This window comes from Pan troglodytes, chromosome 10, assembly GCF_028858775.2.
Source record: "Pan troglodytes isolate AG18354 chromosome 10, NHGRI_mPanTro3-v2.0_pri, whole genome shotgun sequence".
Lineage (NCBI taxonomy): Eukaryota > Metazoa > Chordata > Mammalia > Primates > Hominidae > Pan > Pan troglodytes.
In genome coordinates this window covers 113218101-113239892 of record NC_072408.2, presented here as the reverse complement: position 1 = coordinate 113239892, position 21792 = coordinate 113218101, and the positions used below count along the sequence as shown (strand labels likewise).

At 37.0% G+C, this 21792-nt stretch overlaps 1 protein-coding gene across 2 annotated transcripts in view; it reads right to left on the bottom strand.

Annotated features, from left to right (window-relative positions):
* The window catches only part of POLR3B (RNA polymerase III subunit B), a 146946-nt gene that overhangs the window by 79736 nt on the left and 45418 nt on the right, over positions 1-21792 (bottom strand). For both annotated transcript variants that reach the window (XM_001161567.8, XM_063787089.1), the window contains exons 11-12: positions 18916-19035; positions 13941-14075 (exon numbers count right to left, since the gene is read on the bottom strand). In XM_001161567.8, coding sequence (XP_001161567.1) covers positions 13941-14075; positions 18916-19035 — 255 coding nt within the window. The remainder of the gene's footprint in view (positions 1-13940; positions 14076-18915; positions 19036-21792) is intronic.

Genomic DNA, 21792 nt, shown 5'->3' with positions numbered 1-21792 from the left:
GAAAGCTAAATATTATTTAGATATCAGTTCTCCCCAAATTGACCTACAAATTCAAATGCAATCTCAATGAAAAAGCTTGCAGGCTTTTATTTATTTATTTGTGAAAATGGAGAAGCTAATTCTAAAACTTAAGTAAAAATGTTAAAATTCCTAAGTTTATAATAATACTCAGAGAAAAAACACCTTCACTATTCACTTCTGGAGGAAATTAGAGAACTAAATCATTATTCTGCAAACAGGCTTAAAAAAAAATCTAGCAAGCATTTACCCCACCTTTCCCATGGAAATTATGTTTCAGGGTAACGAAAGGGATGACAATGAAAGTACTCTTTATTAAAAAATTCCAGCTAATAAATGGACCAGGATGAAAATGTTAGAATATCACTGTTTTGCATGCCCTAATGAGATAATGAATAAAGGAAATGATCATCATCAGATGCTAAATAAAACTATCAGGAGAAAAGTTGATGGGGAACTTAATAATGGATGAATCAGGGACCCAAACACCTAAACCCAATGATCAATTTCAATGGCACAAAAAGTGGATAAAATCAGACATACAGGATAGGATATACTCCCACCACCCATGAAGTGTTCTAGTCCCAAAAACTAAACCAAACCAAAACCGGAATACCATCTATCCTCTAGATTTAGCTCCTGGTTTATAAGAAATTTAGGAGGGAGAGGAATATATACATATGTTAAAAGACACCATGAGGGCTGGGCTCGGTGGCTCACGCCTGTAATCCCAACACTTTGGGAGGCTGAGGCGGGTGGATCATGAGGTCAGGAGTTTGAGACCAGCCTCAGCAACATGGTGAAACCCCATCTCTACTAAAAATACAAAAATTAGCCAGGCATGGTGGCGGGTGCCTATAATCCCAGCTACTCAGGAGGCTAAGGTAGGAGAATCGCTTGAACCCAGGAGGCGGAGGTTGCAATGAGCCAAGATTGTGCCACTGCACTCTAGCCTGGGCAACAGAGCAAGACTCTTGTCCCGAGGAAAAAAAAAAAAAAAGACACCATAAGGATATGTGAGTTAATTTTAGGTGTCAGCTTGACTGGGTTAAGGAATGCCCAGAAGGTTGGAAAAGCATTACTTCTGGGTGTGTCTCTGAGGGTGTTTCTGGAAGAGATTGACATTTCAATCAGTGGGCTGAGTAAGGAAGATCCGCCCTCAACCAACGTCAGCAGGCATCATCCAATCTTTTGAGGACTCAGATAGAACAAAAAATCAGAAGAAAGGCAAATGTATTCTCTCTTCTGGAGCTGAGACACCCATTTTCTCCTGGCCTTGGACATCAGAACTCTAGGTTCTCAGGCATTCAGCCTCAGTCTGAGAGTTAACACCATCACCTCCCTGGCTCTCAGACCTTTGGACTTGGACTAAACTATACCACTAGCTTCTCTGGTTCTCCAGCTTGCAGACAGCACATTGTGGGACTTCTCTGTCTCCATAATCACATGTGCCAATTCCCATAATAAATTCCTTCCTATCTTATCTATTTATCTAAAAAATTTTAATGTGTGAAAAGGTGTGAAAAATTTTAGTCATGTCTTTTAGGGACACATTTTTAAGTATTTACAGAATGTGATTTGACATCTGAGATAATGAAATGATTTGATGGCGACAATTTGTTTAAACAACATAATTTGGGGAATAAGGGGAGGGGAAAGAGTTGAGAAGGGTACAGATGAAACAAGATTGCCTTCTACTGATAACAGTTGAAGGTCTGTGATGGATATATGGCAGTTAATTTTACTATTCTATTTTTGTATATTTTTGAAAATGTTCATATTTTTATTTAAAATGTCTACCAAAAACCCTTAAAACCTTAGAAATAAATCTGAAAGAGGTGCAAGACCCTCATGAATAAAATTATAAATCTTTATTGAAAAACATCAAAGAAAACCAAAATAAATGAAAAGAAAATATTCATGGATAAAAAGTCTACATATTTTAAGATTACGAATCTTCTCCAAATTGATCTACAGTTCCAATGCAATGCCAATTAGAATCCCTAGAAGACTTACTTTGATGAAAATTGACAAAATAATTCCAAAATTTATATGGAAAAGCTAAGACCCTGAAATAGCCAAGACACTCCTAAAAAAGGTAAAGGTACTAATGAATACATAGACAAGCTGACCAATGGATAGACCAAAGAGTACAGAAAAGATCTGCACATACAATAAAACTTGTTATATGATAGAGATGCATTTTGGATCAGTGAGGAAATGAAAGACTATACAATAAATGGAGCTGGGACAACCAGTTATCCATTTAGAAAACAAATGAAATTGGATTCCTTACTTCATTCCAGATGAACAAAAGAACAAATACTAAACACACAAGTTTAAAAAATAAAGAGCACTGTATTAGTCTGCTCTTGCATTGCTATAAAGAAACAACTGAGACTATATACTTTATAAAGAAAAGAGGTTTAATTGGTTCATGGTTCTGCAGGCTGTAAAGGAAGCATGATGCTGGCCATCTGCTCAGTTTCTGGGGAGGCCTCAGGAAACTTACAATTATGGCAGAAGGCAAAGGGGAAGCAAGCATGTCTTATATGGCCAGAGCAGAAAGAAGAGGGAGAAGGGGGCGATGTTACACATTTTTAAGCAACCAGATCTCATGAGAATTCTACCAAGAAAATGGCACTAGGAGGATGGTGCTAAGCCATTAAAAACCACCCCCATGATCCAATCACCTCCCACCAGGCCCCACCTCCAGCATCGGGGATTACATGTCAACATGAGATTTGGGTGGGGACACAGATCCAAACCATATCAAGCACTATTAAAAGTTAGATAAGTTGACAAATGGCTGCAACTAAAAGCACAAATTAGTAGCACTTTAAAATACTATAAAGTTGGCCGGGCACCGTGGCTCACACCTGTAATCCTAGCACTTTGGGAGGCTGAGACGGGTGGATCACTTGAGGTCAGGAGTTCGAGACCAGCCTGGCCAACATGGTGAAACTCCATCTCTACTAAAAATACAAAAATTAGCTGGGTGTGGTGGTGCATGCCTGTAATCCCAGTTACTTGGGAGGCTGAGGCAGGAGGATCGCCTGAACCCAGGAAGTGGAGGTTGCAGTGAGTAGAGATCATGCCACTGCACTCCAGCCTGGGCGACACAGCCAGACTCTGTCTCTAACTATATATATATATATATATACACATATATATATATTTATTAAAACAAGAATTTAGACTGGAAAAGGATATCTGCAACACATATAACAAAAAATTAGGAAGCAAAATATACAAAAATCTCCTTGAAATCAGTAACAAAAACAGGAACAACCCAAAAGGCATTTCAAAGAAAACAGGAATAGTCAATAAGTACATGAAAAGGGGCTCAACCTCATTAGTAATGTAGAAAATGCAAATTAAGACCACAAGGAGATGCCATTTTGCATCTATTAGACAAAAACTTAAAAGTTTGATACTAAGTCATGGGACGGAGATCATCAGAAATTCATATACAACGTAATGTAGAAATACTTGGCAAACTAGTTTGACATTCTGCAGTTCAGGTAAAAATTTAACTTGACTCTGACTCCATGACTAGGCAATCCTCCTTAGAGAAACTCTTGCATATGGAAACCAGGAGATATAAATAAGAATGCCGTGTTGTTGTGTTTTTTTTTTAATGTCAAATGGGGAGAAACAATACAAAGTCCTTGATCAGTAGAATGAATAAAGTGGTATTCATCATACTGTATCACATCTTGACACAATGGAAAACAGAAATGAAAATGAACTACAGTAACATGCAATAATATAGACACATCTTAATGTTGAAAGAAGAAAAAAATTGCAGAGAAATTATATGGCATATGGATCTATTTCTATGAAGTTCAAAAGTAAGCAAAGCTTATACTGTAATAAATAATCTTAAAACTTTAAAATTAAAGATGTAAATGATATAATAAATCAAGAAATTAAAAAATGCAAAAGTTCAGGATGGTAGGGGAAAATGAAGAATGGAGTGGGGGTACATAGGTAAATGAAATGCTATTGGTAACAGTCTAGTTGTTCAGTAGTGGCCTTGAGGTTGTTCATTTTATTTGTACCCTTCATAACATATAAATGTAACATTTTAATTTTTATGTTAAAAATTACCTATAAATGCTATTAAACCACACTGATATTTTAAAACAGTGTGATTATGGAAGCCAAATCAATGGGATAAAACAGTAAGTCACGAAAACAGACTAGGTGGCTCTGTTTCCCGAATTGGTAGAGTAGGTCCTATCAGACGGATTCATCTGCAGATAATAATTATAAATTCTGGACAAAACATTTAAAAACTTTTTGAAGGCACTAGGGAGTGTCCAAAAGCAGGACACTGAGAGTGAATGGCACTGGGTACACATCTCATTTTTAAGGCTTTTCACCTAAGGGTGGGCCACATTAATAAAAAGGGTCCAAGCCACATTGGGAAGCTGAAACTCAGAGAAAGACCCGCAGTCTTACTGGATTGAAGAAACAGAAGAAAAAGATCTGAACTACTGGATTTGAGTAGCGGAAGGTGAAGGGGAATTCCATAAAGGAGAGAACCCAAGGAAGAAAACTCCAAACTATATACATAAACTTTGCCCAAATCTCTGGCTGATCCCTGAAGCAAACATTGAGAGGTGTGGCCCATGTCCATCCCCACCCCTGTGCCCCACTGCCCCACATCTGGGTGGGGACTATTTGACCAACAGAATAAACATAAGTGATGCTGTGACTTTCAGTCTAGGTTACTAAGGTCACACAGTTTCTTGTCTATGGGAAACACTTACTCTTAGATTCCTGAGCCACCGAATGTGACAACTCTGGAAAGGCCTGAGCCTAGCTTTCCAGCCCTTCCCACCAACCTCTAGCAGAACATCAACCAACTAACCTCCATCAACACCATGTGAAACAAAAGAATCAAATAGCCAAGTCCTGCCTGAATTCTTGACCCACAAAACTGTGAGGTATGTATAATAAAATGGTTGTTGTTTTAAGCCACCATTTTGAGATAGCATGTAACACAGTAACACATACCCAGAATGCCAGTTATATCAAGCTCATTAAAAAAAAAAAAAAAAAAAGCAAAACTAAATATCTGGCTCACTATAAATAAAAAAACAGGTAGACTTCTTCAGTAATATAGCAGATATTATGCATACTAAATACTCCTATACAATTAATTCTATTAGTTTTTTTCCCTTTGTACACATCTTTTTTCTTTGCAGTAGAAGAAAAAAGCTCAATATATTTGTGATCTAAGTTAAATAACAAAACATTAAAGTAATATGGGGGGCATATTTATACTAACTAATTTCTTAAAGAATTCTGAGGTTCAGTGAAGTATGTTTAAGCTAAAGATTTTCCAAATTCCATACTGACTATATTCCTGAATGTTTCTGATAGGTAGTTTTTTGACTCAGAATGAAGAAGGTATTCAAAGCAAATGAATCTTCTCCTCTAGCTAGTGCCAAAGAAGGAATTTCCTAAGTGGAACTGGATTTCATGCTTTTCCTTCTTTAAAGTTAAGACATGTCCTTCCACTTTTCTACTAAAACCACCTTTTCAGATAGAAAAGCCTGGATCTTGGATTTGAATTTACTATGTCAGAAGTGTTCTAAAAAGAAAACTTCCTCCTCTGAGAGCTTAATCCTTTCTTACAGTGAGACCCAGCAGTTTCACTCTTGGAAAGAAAGAATATGGGAATGGAAGCAGGTGCAGAGGGGTGAGAGAGGATGAAGAAGCCTATTCCAGCAACTTCCTGTGGAAACTGGCAAAAGGAACTTGAATAAGCATCCTGAACAGAATCGAATGCCCTTAACCTAAACAACAAAAGCTCAGCTCTATTTTAATTAGTCCCTTACACTTAGACACTTTTGTCTCAAATTATGACAAAGTTTTTTTGGATCCCAGCTGAATTTATTGTAGCCCCTTGATTCAAACACAAGGAAATGTCCTTGGTACTAAAGAAGTAAAAACTAAGAACACAGTCAACAGAAATACTGCCTCATTATTAAATTTCCCTACTCCTAAAATTTCAGTTTAAAAGAAAAAATGCTGTCCAAGTTCACAGAGCAGTGAGAAACCACAAGGCCATCCACACAATACACCACATTATTTAGGTCAAAAGTAAAATGACTAAAAGGGAAGGAATGCTGGTGATAATATTCAATACCTTGGTAGCATAAGGCCTTTCAGCCTGTTTAAGACAGGAGCAGTAAAGAGCAAATCATATTTCAGGGAAAAATGCTGACAGCTCATCAATTGATTTTCAATGAAAATGCTAAAAAAATTAATAAACAAGTTAAGCTGCTGAAATACAGTTTCACCAATTAGCTTAATGTCAGAGAATTCTAATTAGGCGTCTTGAGATTGCTATTTAGTGTTTAAGCCTTCAGAGTGCCAAATTCTCCTTTTCACACAAACTGGTTGCAAAATTAAAGACATTAGGCAGCCTTAATTACATTATCAGAACAGCTGGGATTAGGCAATCTCTGAAGTCAAGACGGCATTCTTTTGTCATAGGGTAGAAATCCCTGGCTTTCCAGGGTGCCGGATTTTGGTGCCATTCCATATCTCACCCATACAAAGCAAGCTGCATTAGAAACAAAAAATTTGCAGACAAAGAATAGAGTAATGCTCAGCAAATAATGAACACATTACCGAAAAAGAAAAGGTAGGTGAAAGATTAAGCCTGAAATCGGTAGGTTTTGCTAACACCTCTACTGGCGGCTGGCCTGCCAACCCTCTTGTGGCAGCAAGACTGAAGGAAAGCTCTGTGAACCCGCTTGGCCAGTGGAGACAACTCTGTTATCTAAAGCTGAAGCACATTTATGCTCCCTCATCCCATGGGGTGTGAAATTAGCAGCTATTGTTTTTACACATTTTTGCTAACACAATACCTTTTATGTCTTTACATTGTTTATAAAGCTATGTTTTCTTGCACATGGGAACCCTCTTTTTAATTCTAATTTTTTAAGCAACAGGATCAGCTCTCCTTTCCCCCTCCTTACTCCATTCCTTATTCCTCTAAACAATCAACTTTTTTTTAATGGACTCATTTAACACCATGGTTTTTCCCAAGTAAAAAATAGTAAAAATGGGATTGATGGTGAGGATACCCATAATTCCTTGCACAATGGTCAATCTGAAGGTGGCCAAAAACCAAATTGCTAAGTAGTGGCCATTAACCAAACAGAGCTTCCTCAGTAGTCCAGATACTAATTTTTTTCTAGAACCTAAAATTACTATAATTTCATAATTCTAGTTTTTAAATTTTAGTTGTGGTACTATCTGCTGTGATCATCCCAGCCGCACTATCTCTCATCTGGAAAACTGCTACAGCTTCTAGCTGGTCCACTCTTGGCCTGTTCATCTCCACATCAGATCTTTCTAAACTAAAAATCAGATCATGTCACTCCCCTGACTAAAACTCTTCAATGGTCTTCTGCTGCGTGTAGAATTAAATCCAAGTCTCTTCCCATGGCACACAGGGCTCCAGACGATCCAGCCTCCACCTGGGTCTCCAGTGTCATTTCTTACCATCCTGACACCTCACTCACTCCAGCCACACTGACCCTCTATCAGTTCCTCCAGTCCCTAAATTCATTCGTGCCTTAGGAGATGTGAACTTGGTTGTGTCTCTTGCTGGAATGCAGTTTGCAAGGCTGCATGAGAGCAACTTCTCCTTATTCAAATATCGGCCTGCACATACGTGGAAATAACGAGATGAATATAAATGGTTCCTTTCCTCAATGAGCTTACAATCTAAAAGGGGGAAGAAGCATGGAAGTAAAGAATTACATGTTAATTTAGCATGCAAATAAAGACTTGAATAAACTGTTACTGGCCTAAGGAAGACAGAGCAACTAACTGCACCTAGGAGGTCACAGTTTCAGAGAGTGCTCAAAAGATGAATAAGGAGGAGCTCCTCTTTAGAGAGAGGGTGAAAGGGATATGAGGGAGGGGCAGCTTCGGTAGAAGGCATAACTCAAAGGAATAGTGATAGAAGAGCATTATGGTATGTTTGAGAAGATGTAAGTGCCTCACTTTGGCATGAGATGAGGCCGGAAAGGCACAGAGGGGCACGATCATCAAGGACCCTGCAAGCTCTGTGAAAGAATCTAAACATCCTTCTACAGAGGAAACTGTGCTTATGAATTCCACGGAGGAGTTTCAGGGGAAGGGGAAGGAGGCAGAGAACCCCTCTGTCCCACCTCAACCAGAAAGGCTCAACTTTTATCTGTTTTAATATTGGGATTCCAACTGAGAGTTCATGCTTTAAAAACTTTGAAACCTACACCTGAAGCTCAGGTCTGCTGCGGATGCTCCTGGGAAAAGGACCTGTGCTTCACTTAATCACACAGAGAATGCTCAGGAATGTGTTGGGATTGCTTTGTACCAAGTGAATAGGCAGGCACATGGCCAGAGCCTCCAGACAGATGGGAGGGGCAGCCAAGAACAAGAGAGAAGGCACATGGAGGATTCAAATGTACTGATGCTGTGTTCATTCTTAAACTGAATGGGAATATACAAGTATTTGCTTTATGAGACTTAATGCACACACATTATATATAGTGGTGTGTATGCAATTTCTCATAACTAAAAAGCACATACACAAACAGGTATATGTCAATTTCTGCAGCAACAGACACATTTAACTGATTAAATTCCCTGTTAAGTCAAAGGGCTTGGCAGTAACGGTCAAATAACATTCTCGGACATAACTGCTTTGAAAATCTGTTTCAAACTAATGACAACAAACCACACCTTTATATAACTTCTTCTGAACTTGGAAAACCTGACTCCAAACTGGCCTGTGACAAAGATCCCCAAGGAAGCCCCACTAAGCATAAATTCACAGAGTCCTGAATAGTTTTCAGGCCAAGAGCTTCCAATGGTTTAACTTTAAACTGCCAGTTAATAAAGATATTTGTATATGCATAGAGTGTCTCTGGAAGGATAGAGGACAGTATAGGAAAAGTGACTTTCTGGAAAGGAGAACTGGGGAACTGAGTCAGATGGAAAAGAGGGTCAGAGGTGGGTCACTTTTCACTGCAAATCTTTTTGTTTAAAATTCTTTTTGCTATGCTATTTTTTTAAATGTTTACTAAGAATGACTTCTGCTATTTTACAATATTTATTATTTTTACTGCTAACATTACTTTTTAATAATCGTAACACTTTTTAAAAAAATTAAAGATATTTGTTTAAATTGGTAAAATAAATGAATAACCATCAGAATAACAAAAGAAGTGTCTTGGGCTTTGCAAAATTTCATTCTAGGCCAGTGGTATCATTCACAGATACATATCTCCTGGGAAAATTCCAGGGGACTCAGAAAGTAGTGCCTCTAATTAGGAGCATGCTAGTGCTTTATACAACCATATCCCTAAGTCACCATATCTTTAGTTATTAAGGAAACTTGGCATCCTCTTTCCATCAACCATACCATCATCCCTCTGTGACAACCACACAGACTGATCTCATAAGTAGAATTGTCACCAACAACATAGACTCTAAATTCCTAAAAGATGATTTGGCTGACACATCATTCCCTAACTTGGTATCTTCCATTAACCACATCACATCTCACTGTAGTGACCTCACTGCTTTCAGAGGGAGCCATTCAAATAGCCTAAGTACAAGAGTGAGAAGATCGTATTTGTGTGTTGAAATAATTTTATTAGCACTGTGGAAGATGAATGGAGTTGGGGTGAAGCTAAGAACAGAGACACTTGTTAGGAGGTTACACTGAAGTTGAAGGCCTGTGCTCTAACAGTTACACTGGAAATAAATTAGAGATATATTTAGGAAGTGGCACAGGCAGGATTTGATGATTTGATGAACCTGATGTGTAGAGTGAAGGAACAGAAAGAGTCTGGAGTGACATAGAGGTTCGTAGCTCAGCAGCATGGGTAGATGGCACTGTTAACTGATTAAGACAGCAAATGAAGAAAGAATATCAGAATTCAAAGGGGGCTTTAAAGTAAACTATTTTAGAACATGTAATTAATTGATTCATTACTACAACAAATATGTGATGAACATTATATCTGGGGCATCTTATTAGTTGCTAAGTTTAGTAAGATGAACAAGAAAGATACAGTCTCTGTCCTCACGAAGCTTCAAGTCTACTGTGAAAATGAAGGGACCTGTGCTGCTTGCAGCATACTGGGTTGGATTCTCTGAGGAGTCTGGTTACTATAATATGACTAGATTCTGGATAAAACATATTAAAAATGAGGTGAAGCCATGGTAGGGAGTAGGGAGCAATAAGCAAACCCACATGGCAGAGTTGCCCTGAGAATAAATACTGACATCAGCTTAGGGACCTGGAGACTAAATCAGAGTTCAGTGACAAAATGAAGGATGTGAACTTGAAACTCATAATCCTCAGAATCATGTAAGAAGACTTAGAAGTTCCAGGTCAGCACTATTCCCTGCAAAAGAAAATACATATCCCCAAAAGAAAATATCCCTAGAATAACACCCAGGATCAGAGCTCAATTAAATATGAGTTCATAACCAAAGATCACTGAACTCACAAGGAACCAATCTATCTTGAGTAAGAGTAATCAAAAACAACTAACTCAGCAGCTTTAGAACATTAGATACTGGAATTACTATATTTCACTGATTGGAATTTTTTTTTTTTATTTTTTACTTTTGTATCCCATTCCGAACATGGGATACATCTTAGCACTGTGTCATAATTTAACTGGTGATGTGTTTTATTTCTTAGTGGAAATAAAAATAGTGGTCCACCTGATAATTAATGGCATATTAGATTCTAGATGCTAAAATACAGTTATCAGATATGGAATTAAAAAAAGCTATGTAAATCTATGAGGAAATAAAAAAAAAAAACACAAAATAAGATGATCAAAGTGACCACAAAATCATTCTTCTAACTTTTCTGAATGTTTCAGAATTTTCATCATAAAATGCAAAACCAATAAATTACCAAAAATATGTGAAAAAGACTTCTATAAAAGTAAACAACAAAAAACTCAATTACTGAACATGGCTGGATAGAAAATGAACTAAGAGCTAAATTAGAAAAACAATTGCACAGAATGCAGTAAAGGAACAAAGATAATAGAAAAAAGAGAATAGAAAAAAGGGAGAATAGGCAACACTTGAAGAGATAATAGCTGAGAATTTTTCTGAACTGATTAAAGACATTAATCCTTGGGTAGCAGGAACACGTACATACCAAGCAAAAGAAAAAAAATAATAAAAGAAATTCACACCAAGGCATATCATAAAGAAAACTGCAGAATAACAAAAGCCAAAAGAAGATCTTAAAAGTACCTAGAGAGATAAGACAGAACACCTGTGAAGGAAGTACAATGGTTCTGTGCCATTCAAGGTACGGTATACATCATTCATCTAATCCCATAACAATCCTATAAGGTACATGGCATGAACCCCATTTTTACAGACAGGGAACCTGAGGCAGAAGGAGGTGAAATATTTGCCTAAAGTAAAAAAATAAAAACAAACAAATAAACTAGTAAATGGTGGGAGACAATAAATATCTCCACCACCAAATGGTGACACATAATAAATATCAATCTAGAATTGTACATCTAACAAAATTCTCACTCTAAAGGCCTAAACTTAAGAGCTAAAACTATAAAACTTTTAGAAGAAAACACTGGGGAAATCAAGACACTGAATTTGGCTATAATTTCATGAATATGACACCAAAAGCACTGGCAACAGGAGAAAATAATAGACAAATAGGACTCTTTCAAAATTAAGAACTGTTGTACATCAAAAGACACTGTCAAGAAAGTGAAAAAACAACCTACAGAATGGGAGAAAATAATTGCAAATCATATATCTGATATATGTATGTATCCAGAATATACCAAGAACTCCTACAACTCAACAACAACAAGAAAAAAAATTTTTAAATGGGCAAAGGACTTGAACAGACATTTCTTCAAAGAAGGTGTATAAATGACCAATAGGCACATAAAAAGATGTTCAACATAATCAGTTTTTAGGGAAATGCAAATCAAAGTAGTAAAAAGGATACTTGTTTACAGTATGAGAGCTGAAACAAGAAGGCAGAACATTGCCTTGTTAGACTGCAAGTAGGAACGTGTAGTGACTCAAATTTTTTGCAGTTCTGCATATGCCTGCAAATGGCCAATAAAATGCCGCTGAGTACAGATCTGGAGGTTGAAAATACATTTTACCAAGTAGACAAATTTGCAAATATGCATAATGTGGCTCAACTGTATAAACCGGACGAAATGTTAGATAAAACAACTACTCGAAATTCATTGCAGAGTATCAGGAAGCAGAAAGAAACTGAGGAAAAGGAATGCTTATCAAAAGCAAATGGTTCTGAGTGAGTTTCCTGTTTTATGGCTTTTCACCTAAGGGCAGGCAGTGATCCTTGTCAAATCAGAAGGCTAAAACATGAGAAAGTAAGTTGCAGTCTTACTGGATTGAAGAACCAAAAGAAAAAGATCTGAGCTACCTCAACAGCTAGAATGTAAGTGAGAAAATTCCAAATTCCACATTTAAACTCTATCTAAATCCCCAATTGACCCAAGCTACAACTGAAAGAACTAAATGAATATTTCAGCTGATGTTTGCTGCAGGAAGGCAGGATTCAGAGGTTTTCAGCCAAGTTCAGAGGGTCTTAAAACAAAAACAAAAAACTGGGACACTCTTTAGAGGAATACAGCAGAATTCAGAGCCTCCACAACTTATCCACAATGTCTATCAGGTTACAATCCAAAATTATTAGACATAAGAAGAAATAGAAAAACATGAGCCACATTCAAGAGAAAAGCTAATGAAGAGAATGACCCGCAAGTGACTGAGATGTTGAAATTAGCAGCAAAGGTTTTAAAGTAGCTATTAAAATACAAGGATGTAAATAAAAATATGCTTGTGATGGATGAACAAATACGAAATCTCTGTAGAGAAATAGAAGCTATGAAAAAATACCTAAATGAAATTTCTAAAACAGAAAAATACAATATCTAAACTAAAAAATTAACTGGAGCTTTTTAGTTACTTGCTAGCCAAAGATTTTTGGATGCTTGCTAGCCAGTTGAAAGAGATACACAGTCTTGAAATAAAATGTCATTTATTGGCTAAGACTTAAAATGAGATTAGAGATATCCTCACTAACCTACCTCTACCACGTCACCAAAACAATCAGCGGATTGTTTCCTTGATTATTGTCTCTCTCCCTCCCACTGAGACTACAAGGAGTAAGAGAAAAGGGGCTTTTGTCTGTCTTACTCCCTCTCATATAACTAGTACTTAAAAGTATGCCTAGAACATAATAGGTGTTGAGTAAATGTTTATTAACTGAATAAATGATATTACTTAAAGTCATACTTCACTTTGTATATTATACAGAATGAGGGTAAACATCCCAACAAAAGATATAGGTCATGTACTATTAACATTTAAAGAATTAGGCTGGGCATGGTGGCTCACGCCTGTAATCCCAGCACTTTGGGAGGCTGAGGTGGGCAGATCACCTGAGGTCGGGAATTGGAGACCAGCCTGACCAACATGGAGAAACCCCATCTCTACCAAAAATACAAAATTAGCTGGGCACGGTGGCACATGCCTGTAATCACAGCTACTCGGGAGGCTGAGGCAGGAGAATCGCTTGAACCCAGGATGCCAAGGTTGCAGTGAGCTGAGATCGTGCCATTGCATTCCAGCCTGGGCAACCAGAGCAAAACTCCGTCTCAAAAGAAAACAAAAAAAAAAAGAATTAATGTTTTTATAGTTAAAGGAATTCTAGGAGATAATAAGTCAGGTATGAAATGTTTATACTTCAAACCTGCAAACTATATTTCATTCAAATGTTTCTTCTTATGTGAAATGAAAACCAAATTAATTTTCATTAAGGAAAACAAGATTTCTGACATAAAATATTAAATCACCTGTCCTGCCAATTCCAGTCGCTTGTTACCATAATAATCTCTGTCGTCAACTTTATTATCTCCTTGGGCCAGAATAACTCTTCGCACCATCACTGCAGTATAGATACATTTGGCTCGGAAATTGAATTCCTTAACCTGTAAGTCAGAAATTGGAGAAAAATTTTGAGAAAATGGACATTAAAATTTAACGTACCTCAAGAAAAGTATCAATACTATAACATTCAACTAAGAAAATACTGAATTGTTATGATTCTCTCCATTCAAATAAATTCAACTAGTCTGGAAATTTCCTGAGCTGAGATGATGACTTTTCATCATTGTCCTCAGTAACCTGTGAGTACCTTTGTGTCAAAGATGACTATATCAACTTCTTCCCTTCATATAAACTTCATGCCATTCCTTCATTAAAGGTGGAATCTATCACTCCCTTGGGATTGGCCTATGATTAATTTAACCAAGAGAATACAGCTGAAATGATACCAGCCAATTCCAGAATTAATCTTTAAGTCAACTGGCAGTTTCCTCTTCCTTTCTCTTAGAGTCCTGAGACACTAAAGTCCAGAACACTCTGTTGCGCAGAGAGAGAGGCTACATTTCATTTAGTAAAATCCCAATGAAATGGAAAATCAAGGAGGGGCCAGAGTTACGAGTGAAGATGCCATCTTGAATGTCCAGCCCAGGTGAGCTTCCAGATGACTCTAACCTCAGCTGCTATCTGTCTGCAACTTTGTAAGAGACCTGAAATGAGAACTCCCTCCTCCACCTTAAGTTAAGCCCGGTCAAACCACAGAATCATGAGATACACAATAAATAGTTACATTAAGCCACTAAGTTTTAGAATTGTTTGTCATGCAGTGATAACAAGAATTGTACTAACATGCTGTCTGGCATGCAACAAATAACTGCCGAATGAATGAACAGATGAATGAATTTGTAGCAAATGTTCTAGTCAATCTTCTCTAGCAGAAACACTGAAACCCATATGAATGAATCTGGCTCAATCATAGTAAGTTGACTCAGAACTGATAAAATAATTGCACTGGTTTGTTTGGAGAGACAAAAAAACTGAAGTAGATCCTACATCTAAAAAGACAAATTTTGAGAATGTAGCCTGAGCTTCTGCCAATTCCAAGGAGTATTTATAGGCTTTTCCACAGATGATACATACTATTATAAAATTTCCTTTTTACTTACCTTAATCATTTAGTAAAATCCCAATGAAATCTTTTATAAAATTTATCACTATGACAATAAATCAATAGATTGCATTCAAAAAAAAAAAAAAAAACAAGCAAGCATTCTCCTTCATACATTTTGTTGTTGCTGCTAAGTAATTTCACTAAGTAATGTAGGATGTTAGAATTCTGTATGTGTTTCAAATACTCCATTTTCCTTCAAAGGAAGTTTTATTTCTTCTCTAGGTCAATTTACTCTCTATTACTGAGAACTTTGGAATGTGTTAAAAGAAATGTGTTTGAATGTGGTAAAAGAAAAAGTAGCCCTAAAAGCTACTTTGTTATCTTGTACCCACAAAACAATTACATCAATAAGAAGGTCTTTAAAAAGAAAAGGCTCTTGTCCATCCTCAAAAAAAAAAAAAAACAAAAAACCCTCTTACAATCATAACACCAGTTACCACAAAACCAAGCAGAAAAACTCAGTGTCTGGGCAGCTATAAGTAATTTACATTTTCAATTGGTATTTCGAAAGCTGTATGGTCCTCCATTTAAGTATATATAATTTACATTTTATTGTTCTAATCTTAATGTGGCAAGTTACATGGAACATCTAACTCTTCTAGTTGTAGTTATCTTTCTTGTTAATGAGAAAAATAAAGCAAACTTTCACTAACAAAATTTTCAATTTTCAACAAAGCCCATTTCACATTTTCCTTTTGCATAAACACTGGTAGTAGATTCTCCCAAGACATTTATAAGTAGAAATAAATATGGATATTTACGGAAAATGCCCCTACTGAACTGTATAATGCCACTCAATTAGAGGTACAGTCCATCACCCCCTTAGGATTGAACTCTAACTCATTTCACTCCCCTTTTTAATGACTATATGCTGGAAAGCAAACCCTAGGTCTAAATTGAAATGAGTTAATACTTAGCACATTTTTCCAGGACTGTTCCCAGAGTCATATGGTGAGTGGGGATCTTCTCAATCTAGCAGCAGGTAACACTTTTTAGGAGAAAGCTAAGAGTAGTTCAGATACTCCTTTGTGGGATACTAACCTGTGGATTATCTGAAAGAGGGGGAGAAAAAAGGACTAACAAACGAACCCAGAATGCTGAAACAGAATTGTTGCCTATTTCAGAACTCTGGAGATCTTTTAATACTACATTAGAGGAAAGAGTGGTCTGGGACTTAGGCATCTTGGAGCCTAACCACTCTTATGGCAGTGGTTTCTAAACTTTAGCATGCACTAGAATCATCTGGAGGGCTTGTTAAGACACAGATTACTGGGACCCACCCCTAGGGTTTCTGATTCAGTAGGTAGAGTTCAAGTATTTCTTACAAGTCCCCTGGTGATGCAGATGCTACTAGTCCAGGGAATGCTCTTTGAGAACCACAGTCTCCAAGGAACTGAAAGGCCAGGATACCAAGACAAAGGCCTCTGCAGGCCCACCCTCAAGGACAAGCACTGAGAACTATTGAATATCTGCCCATGTTTTTCCCTCTACACAGACACACCTAAACAATACTTTCCAAATGCTAGTCATTCAAGTTCCACCATCACGAATATCAGCATATCTCTGTAGTACTTATTTATGTAATACGTCTAATCATCTTTAAACAACCAATTTTAAGCTAAGCTTCATCCTATGCAATAATACCATAAAATCACATATATCACAAAAATGGATTTGATGTGCTAGTTGTATTATTTCTAATAAGTACGTAATTACTTACATAAAAAACGATCCTGTATCACTGAAAATCATCCTTTATATCACACTTAGGTAAATACTGTCCAAAACAATTCTGGAAAACAAAGTTCTTTTCCCTGAACCATCTATTTTGACTTTATTCCTCACTGGATTATGTATAACCAAACTTTTAAAATGGTAATTTAGGTTCCATGCAACCACAGAAAAGCACAGATGATTTTTTTTTTTTTTGAGTCGGAGTTTTGCTCTTGTTGCCCAGGCTGGAGTACAATGGTGTGATCTTGGCTCACTGCTACCTCTGCCTCCCAGTTTCAAGCGATTCTCCTGCCTCAGCCTCCCAAGTAGCTGGGATTACAGGCATGCACCACCACACCTGGCTAATTTTGTGTTTTTAGTAGAGATGGGGTTTCTCCATATTGGTCAGGCTGGTCTCAAACTCCTGACCTCAGGTGATCTGCCCGCCTCAGCCTCCCAAAGTGCTGGAATTACAGGTGTGAGCCACTGTGCCCGGCCTATCTTTATCAGTCTAACTAAACAAATGTTAATATCGGCAGGACTCTATCAACTAAAGCTCTTTAATTAACCCAACATTCTTCTCAGTTATAGTGTGAAGGTAAGTGTAGCTCCTGAGAGCTACATGGGGAGCCGTGGAAAATACAGAGCTTTACGTATATTATATCTCCGAATCATCACAAGAACCCTGCAAGAAAGTGGAATTACTTTTATTAAAAAGATGAGAAAACTGAAGCTTAGAAAAGTTCAGATTTGCCCAAAGTTTATCAGTTAGGATGTAAGAAACCAGGATGTGAACAATTACGTCTCAGGCTCAAAAGCCTTTGTTGTTTCTACTATCCATTTTTGCTATTTTAAGTTTCAGACTCTTCCAATCATCCAAAAGAGCTTAAAATTCAGTTGAGACCCAGCTTTAACATTCAGAATTTTCTAATTATTTGGATTAAATCAAGGACATGCACAAATGGTAGCCAAGGGGCAGAATGAGAGACCTGTATTATTTGGATTGAAGGGTGTTTTAATACAGGAAAATCGGATCTGGATGCATTCAGGTGGTTACTCTCGACTTCCACAGATCCCGTGACCTTCCATTATTTTACAGTCAGCCCCTGAAGGTAGTGTTTGCAACCCTTGAAAAAGATTATTCACGGAAGGAACACATGGTAACTCATTACAAACCAGACTATTTAGTTAACAAGATAGTCTAACAAATAATAATTCCATAACTTAGTAAGAGTAGCATATACATTAAATGGGAAGAAAATTGAGGGCTGCCTCTTGCCATCACCCCACATGCCAATATGGTTGATCTCTGTTTAATAATAAATTAATAAAAAATAAATATTACATACTAGTTCAAGGCCAGAAGATAGGTTCTAACCCTTACCGCTAACCAGCTGGGTGACAACGCAAATCATCTAGCATGTTTGGATCAGAGAATCTTCACAGTAAGTGAAGGAGGCTGGATAATGTGAACTTTAAATTCAAGGTCTAGAAGATGAACTCATCCAGTAAACATTTTTAAAACTATCTGCTGTGGTGATGGTTGTACAATAATGTGAATGTACTTAAGTCCAGAAAATTGTACACTTAAAACGGTAAACTTTATGTTACGCATATTTTACCATTAAGCATATTTTACTATACAATAAGCTTAAGCATATTTTACATAAGCAATTTTACCATACAATAAAAAATATGTATGGTCAAGGCACCGTAAGCTTATTTTAATTTATTTATAAAACATGTAAGACACCATCTCTGTCCTTCAAAACCATGAAATCTAGTAGCAGTACTAATATATGTATGAATATAAAATAACAATAATTTAAGACTGAAAGAATAACCACAAGAGAATAAACATGATGATGGCGATACAGCTAACATTCTCCGAGTATAAACAAACTGCTGATAATGGAAGGTTATTTCTGATGGGGCAGTACAGTCCTCTTTAGAATTTTCTCTTGAGGAACTGGACTTTAAGTAAGGTAAACTCTTATCACAGTTCTTTAACAGGAATTCACAGACCCCACAGTCCTTATTCACAATAACAAAGTGTTACTCACTGGGACGTGGGTCAGAATGGTGGAAGCCAGGAGCTCTCTTGCTTCTTCTATTTTGGTTTTCTTTGGTCCACCTCCCCACATCCTTTGCCTTCTTACTTTGTTCCCTATATATTTTAATGCCTACAAAAAACAGATTACAATAATGTTAGAATGACATCACTGGAGGTAGTTTAGCAAGCACCTAACCACACGTACAGTACGAGCAAAAGAGATAAAGACCCTGGTTATAGAGAAAGCTGTACTGGGTCTAGTTGAAAATCAACGTTTATCATAAATCAATGACAAAAAGCATAGCATACTGCCTAACATACTGGTTCTCTTTTTTTTTCTTACTAAAAAAAATGATACATTGTCATTGTAGGAAATTTAGAAAATACAGACACAAGTAAAATATATTTGTGTGTGTGTGTGTGTGTGTGTGTGTGTAGATATATAGCAGCCATCAGTCCTTCACCCAGAGAAAAACCACAGGTAAATTTTATAGTAGTACTTTTTTCCTCTCAAAAATGAATCATACCATGTAAGACCTCTACATTGAAAGCTACAGAACAGTGCTGACAGAAAACAAAACCTAAATAAATTAAGGGTCATGACATGTTCGTGGATTGGATGATTCAATGGTATTAAAAGTGGTTTAATGTTAAAATTCTCTCCAAACTGACCAATACATTCATAACTGTTCATTATACCCTTAGCAGGCTTAAAAAGCAAAAACTGACTAATTCTAAAATTCTAGATTCTAAAATTTACATGGAAATGCAAAGGACCGGGAGTAGCGAAAACAGGATTGAAAGAAAAAAGTTGGAGTATTATATTACCTGATTTTTAACTCTAAACCTAAGTAATCAAAACAGTGTGATACTGGCACAAGGATAGACAAATAAATCAATGAAAGAGAATAAAAAGTCCAGAAATAAACACATACTAAATGGTCAGTTGACTTTTGATGAAAATATCATAGCAATTCAATGAGGAAGGAAAAATCTTTTCAACAAATGGTGTTGAAACAACTATCCATAAACTAAAAAATTAATCTTGACCCCTACCTCACAACAAATATAAAAATTAGTTTACGATGGATTTTAGACCTAACCATAAAAACTATAAAGTTTCAAGAAGAAAACTTTGAAGAATATATTCCTGACCTTGGGGTAGGCAAGATTTCTTTAAACAGAACACAGAGAGCAATAAATATAAAAGCTAAACAAATAAAAAAATCCTCCTAAGTTTTTTCAAAATTAAAAGAATTAAGAAAACAAATAGGGAGGTAATGGACTGGGAGAAAATACATAATGCTGACAAGGAAGTTACATCCAGGATTTGTTTTTAAAAGGACTCTTAAAGTCAATAATAAAAAGACAACTCACTAAGAAAAATGAACATTTGGCTCACACTTCACAGAGAAGAAAATACAAATAGCCAATAAACACATAAGGGCTCAACATCATTTGTTACCATAAAAATAAAAACTAAAACCACGAGATACCACTATATACCCATTAGAGTGGCTAAAATTAAAAAGACTGACAGCACCAGATATTATGAGGACATGAAGCAACCTGAACTTTCTATCAGGCTGGGTGTGGTGGCTCATGCCTGTAATCCTGCCACTTTGGGAGGCCGAGGCGGGCAGATCACCTGAAGTAAGGAGTTCAAGACTAGCCTGGCCAACATGGAGAAACTCCGTCTCTACTAAAAATACAAAAAGATTAGCCAGGCATCGTGGTGCACACCTGTAGTCCCAGCTACTTGGGAGGCTGAGGCAGGAGAATTGCTTGAACCCAGGAAAGGGAGATTGCAGTGAGCGGAGATCATGCCACTGTACTCCAGCCTGGGTGACAGAGTGAGGCTCTGTCTCAAAAAACAAAAACAAACAAACAAAAAAAAACAACTCTCATACACAGCTGGTGTAAATGCAAAATGGTACAATCATTTTGGAACAAGGTATATATAAAAGTTATGTACATATCTGCTCTCTGATTCAACAATTCTTTTTTTTTAAATTTTATTATTATTATACTTTAAGTTTTAGGGTGCATGTGCACAATGTGCAGGTTTGTTACATATGTATACATGTGCCATGTTGGTGTGCTGCACCCATTAACTCATCATTTAGCATTAGGTATTATCTCCCAATGCTATCCCTCCCCCCTCCCCCCACCCCACAACAGTCCCCAGTGTGTGATGTTCCCCACCCCGTGTCCATGTGTTCTCACTGTCCAATTCCCACCTATGAGTGAGAACATGTGGTGTTTGGTTTTTTGTCCTTGCGATAGTTTGCTGAGAATGATGGTTTCCAGCTTCATCCATGTCCCTACAAAGGACATGAACTCATCATTTTTTATGGCTGCATAGTATTCCATGGTGTATATGTGCCACATTTTCTTAATCCAGTCTATCGTTGTTGGACATTTGGGTTGGTTCCAAGTCTTTGCTATTGTGAATAGTGCCGCAATAAACATACATGTGCATGTGTCTTTACAACAGCATGATTTATAGTCCTTTGGGTATATACCCAGTAATGGGATGGCTGGGTCAAATGGTATTTCTAGTTCTAGATCCCTGAGGAATCGCCACACTGACTTCCACAATGGTTGAACTAGTTTACAGTCCCACCAACAGTGTAAAAGTGTTCCTATTTCTCCACATCCTCTCCAGCACCTGTTGTTTCCTGACTTTTTAATGATCGCCATTCTAACTGGTGTGAGATGGTATCTCATTGTGGTTTTGATTTGCATTTCTCTGATGGCCAGTGATGATGAGCATTTTTTCATGTGTCTTTTGGCTGCATAAATGTCTTCTTTTGAGAAGTGTCTGTTCATATCCTTTGCCCACTTTTTGATGGGGTTGTTTGTTTTTTTTCTTGTAAATTTGTTT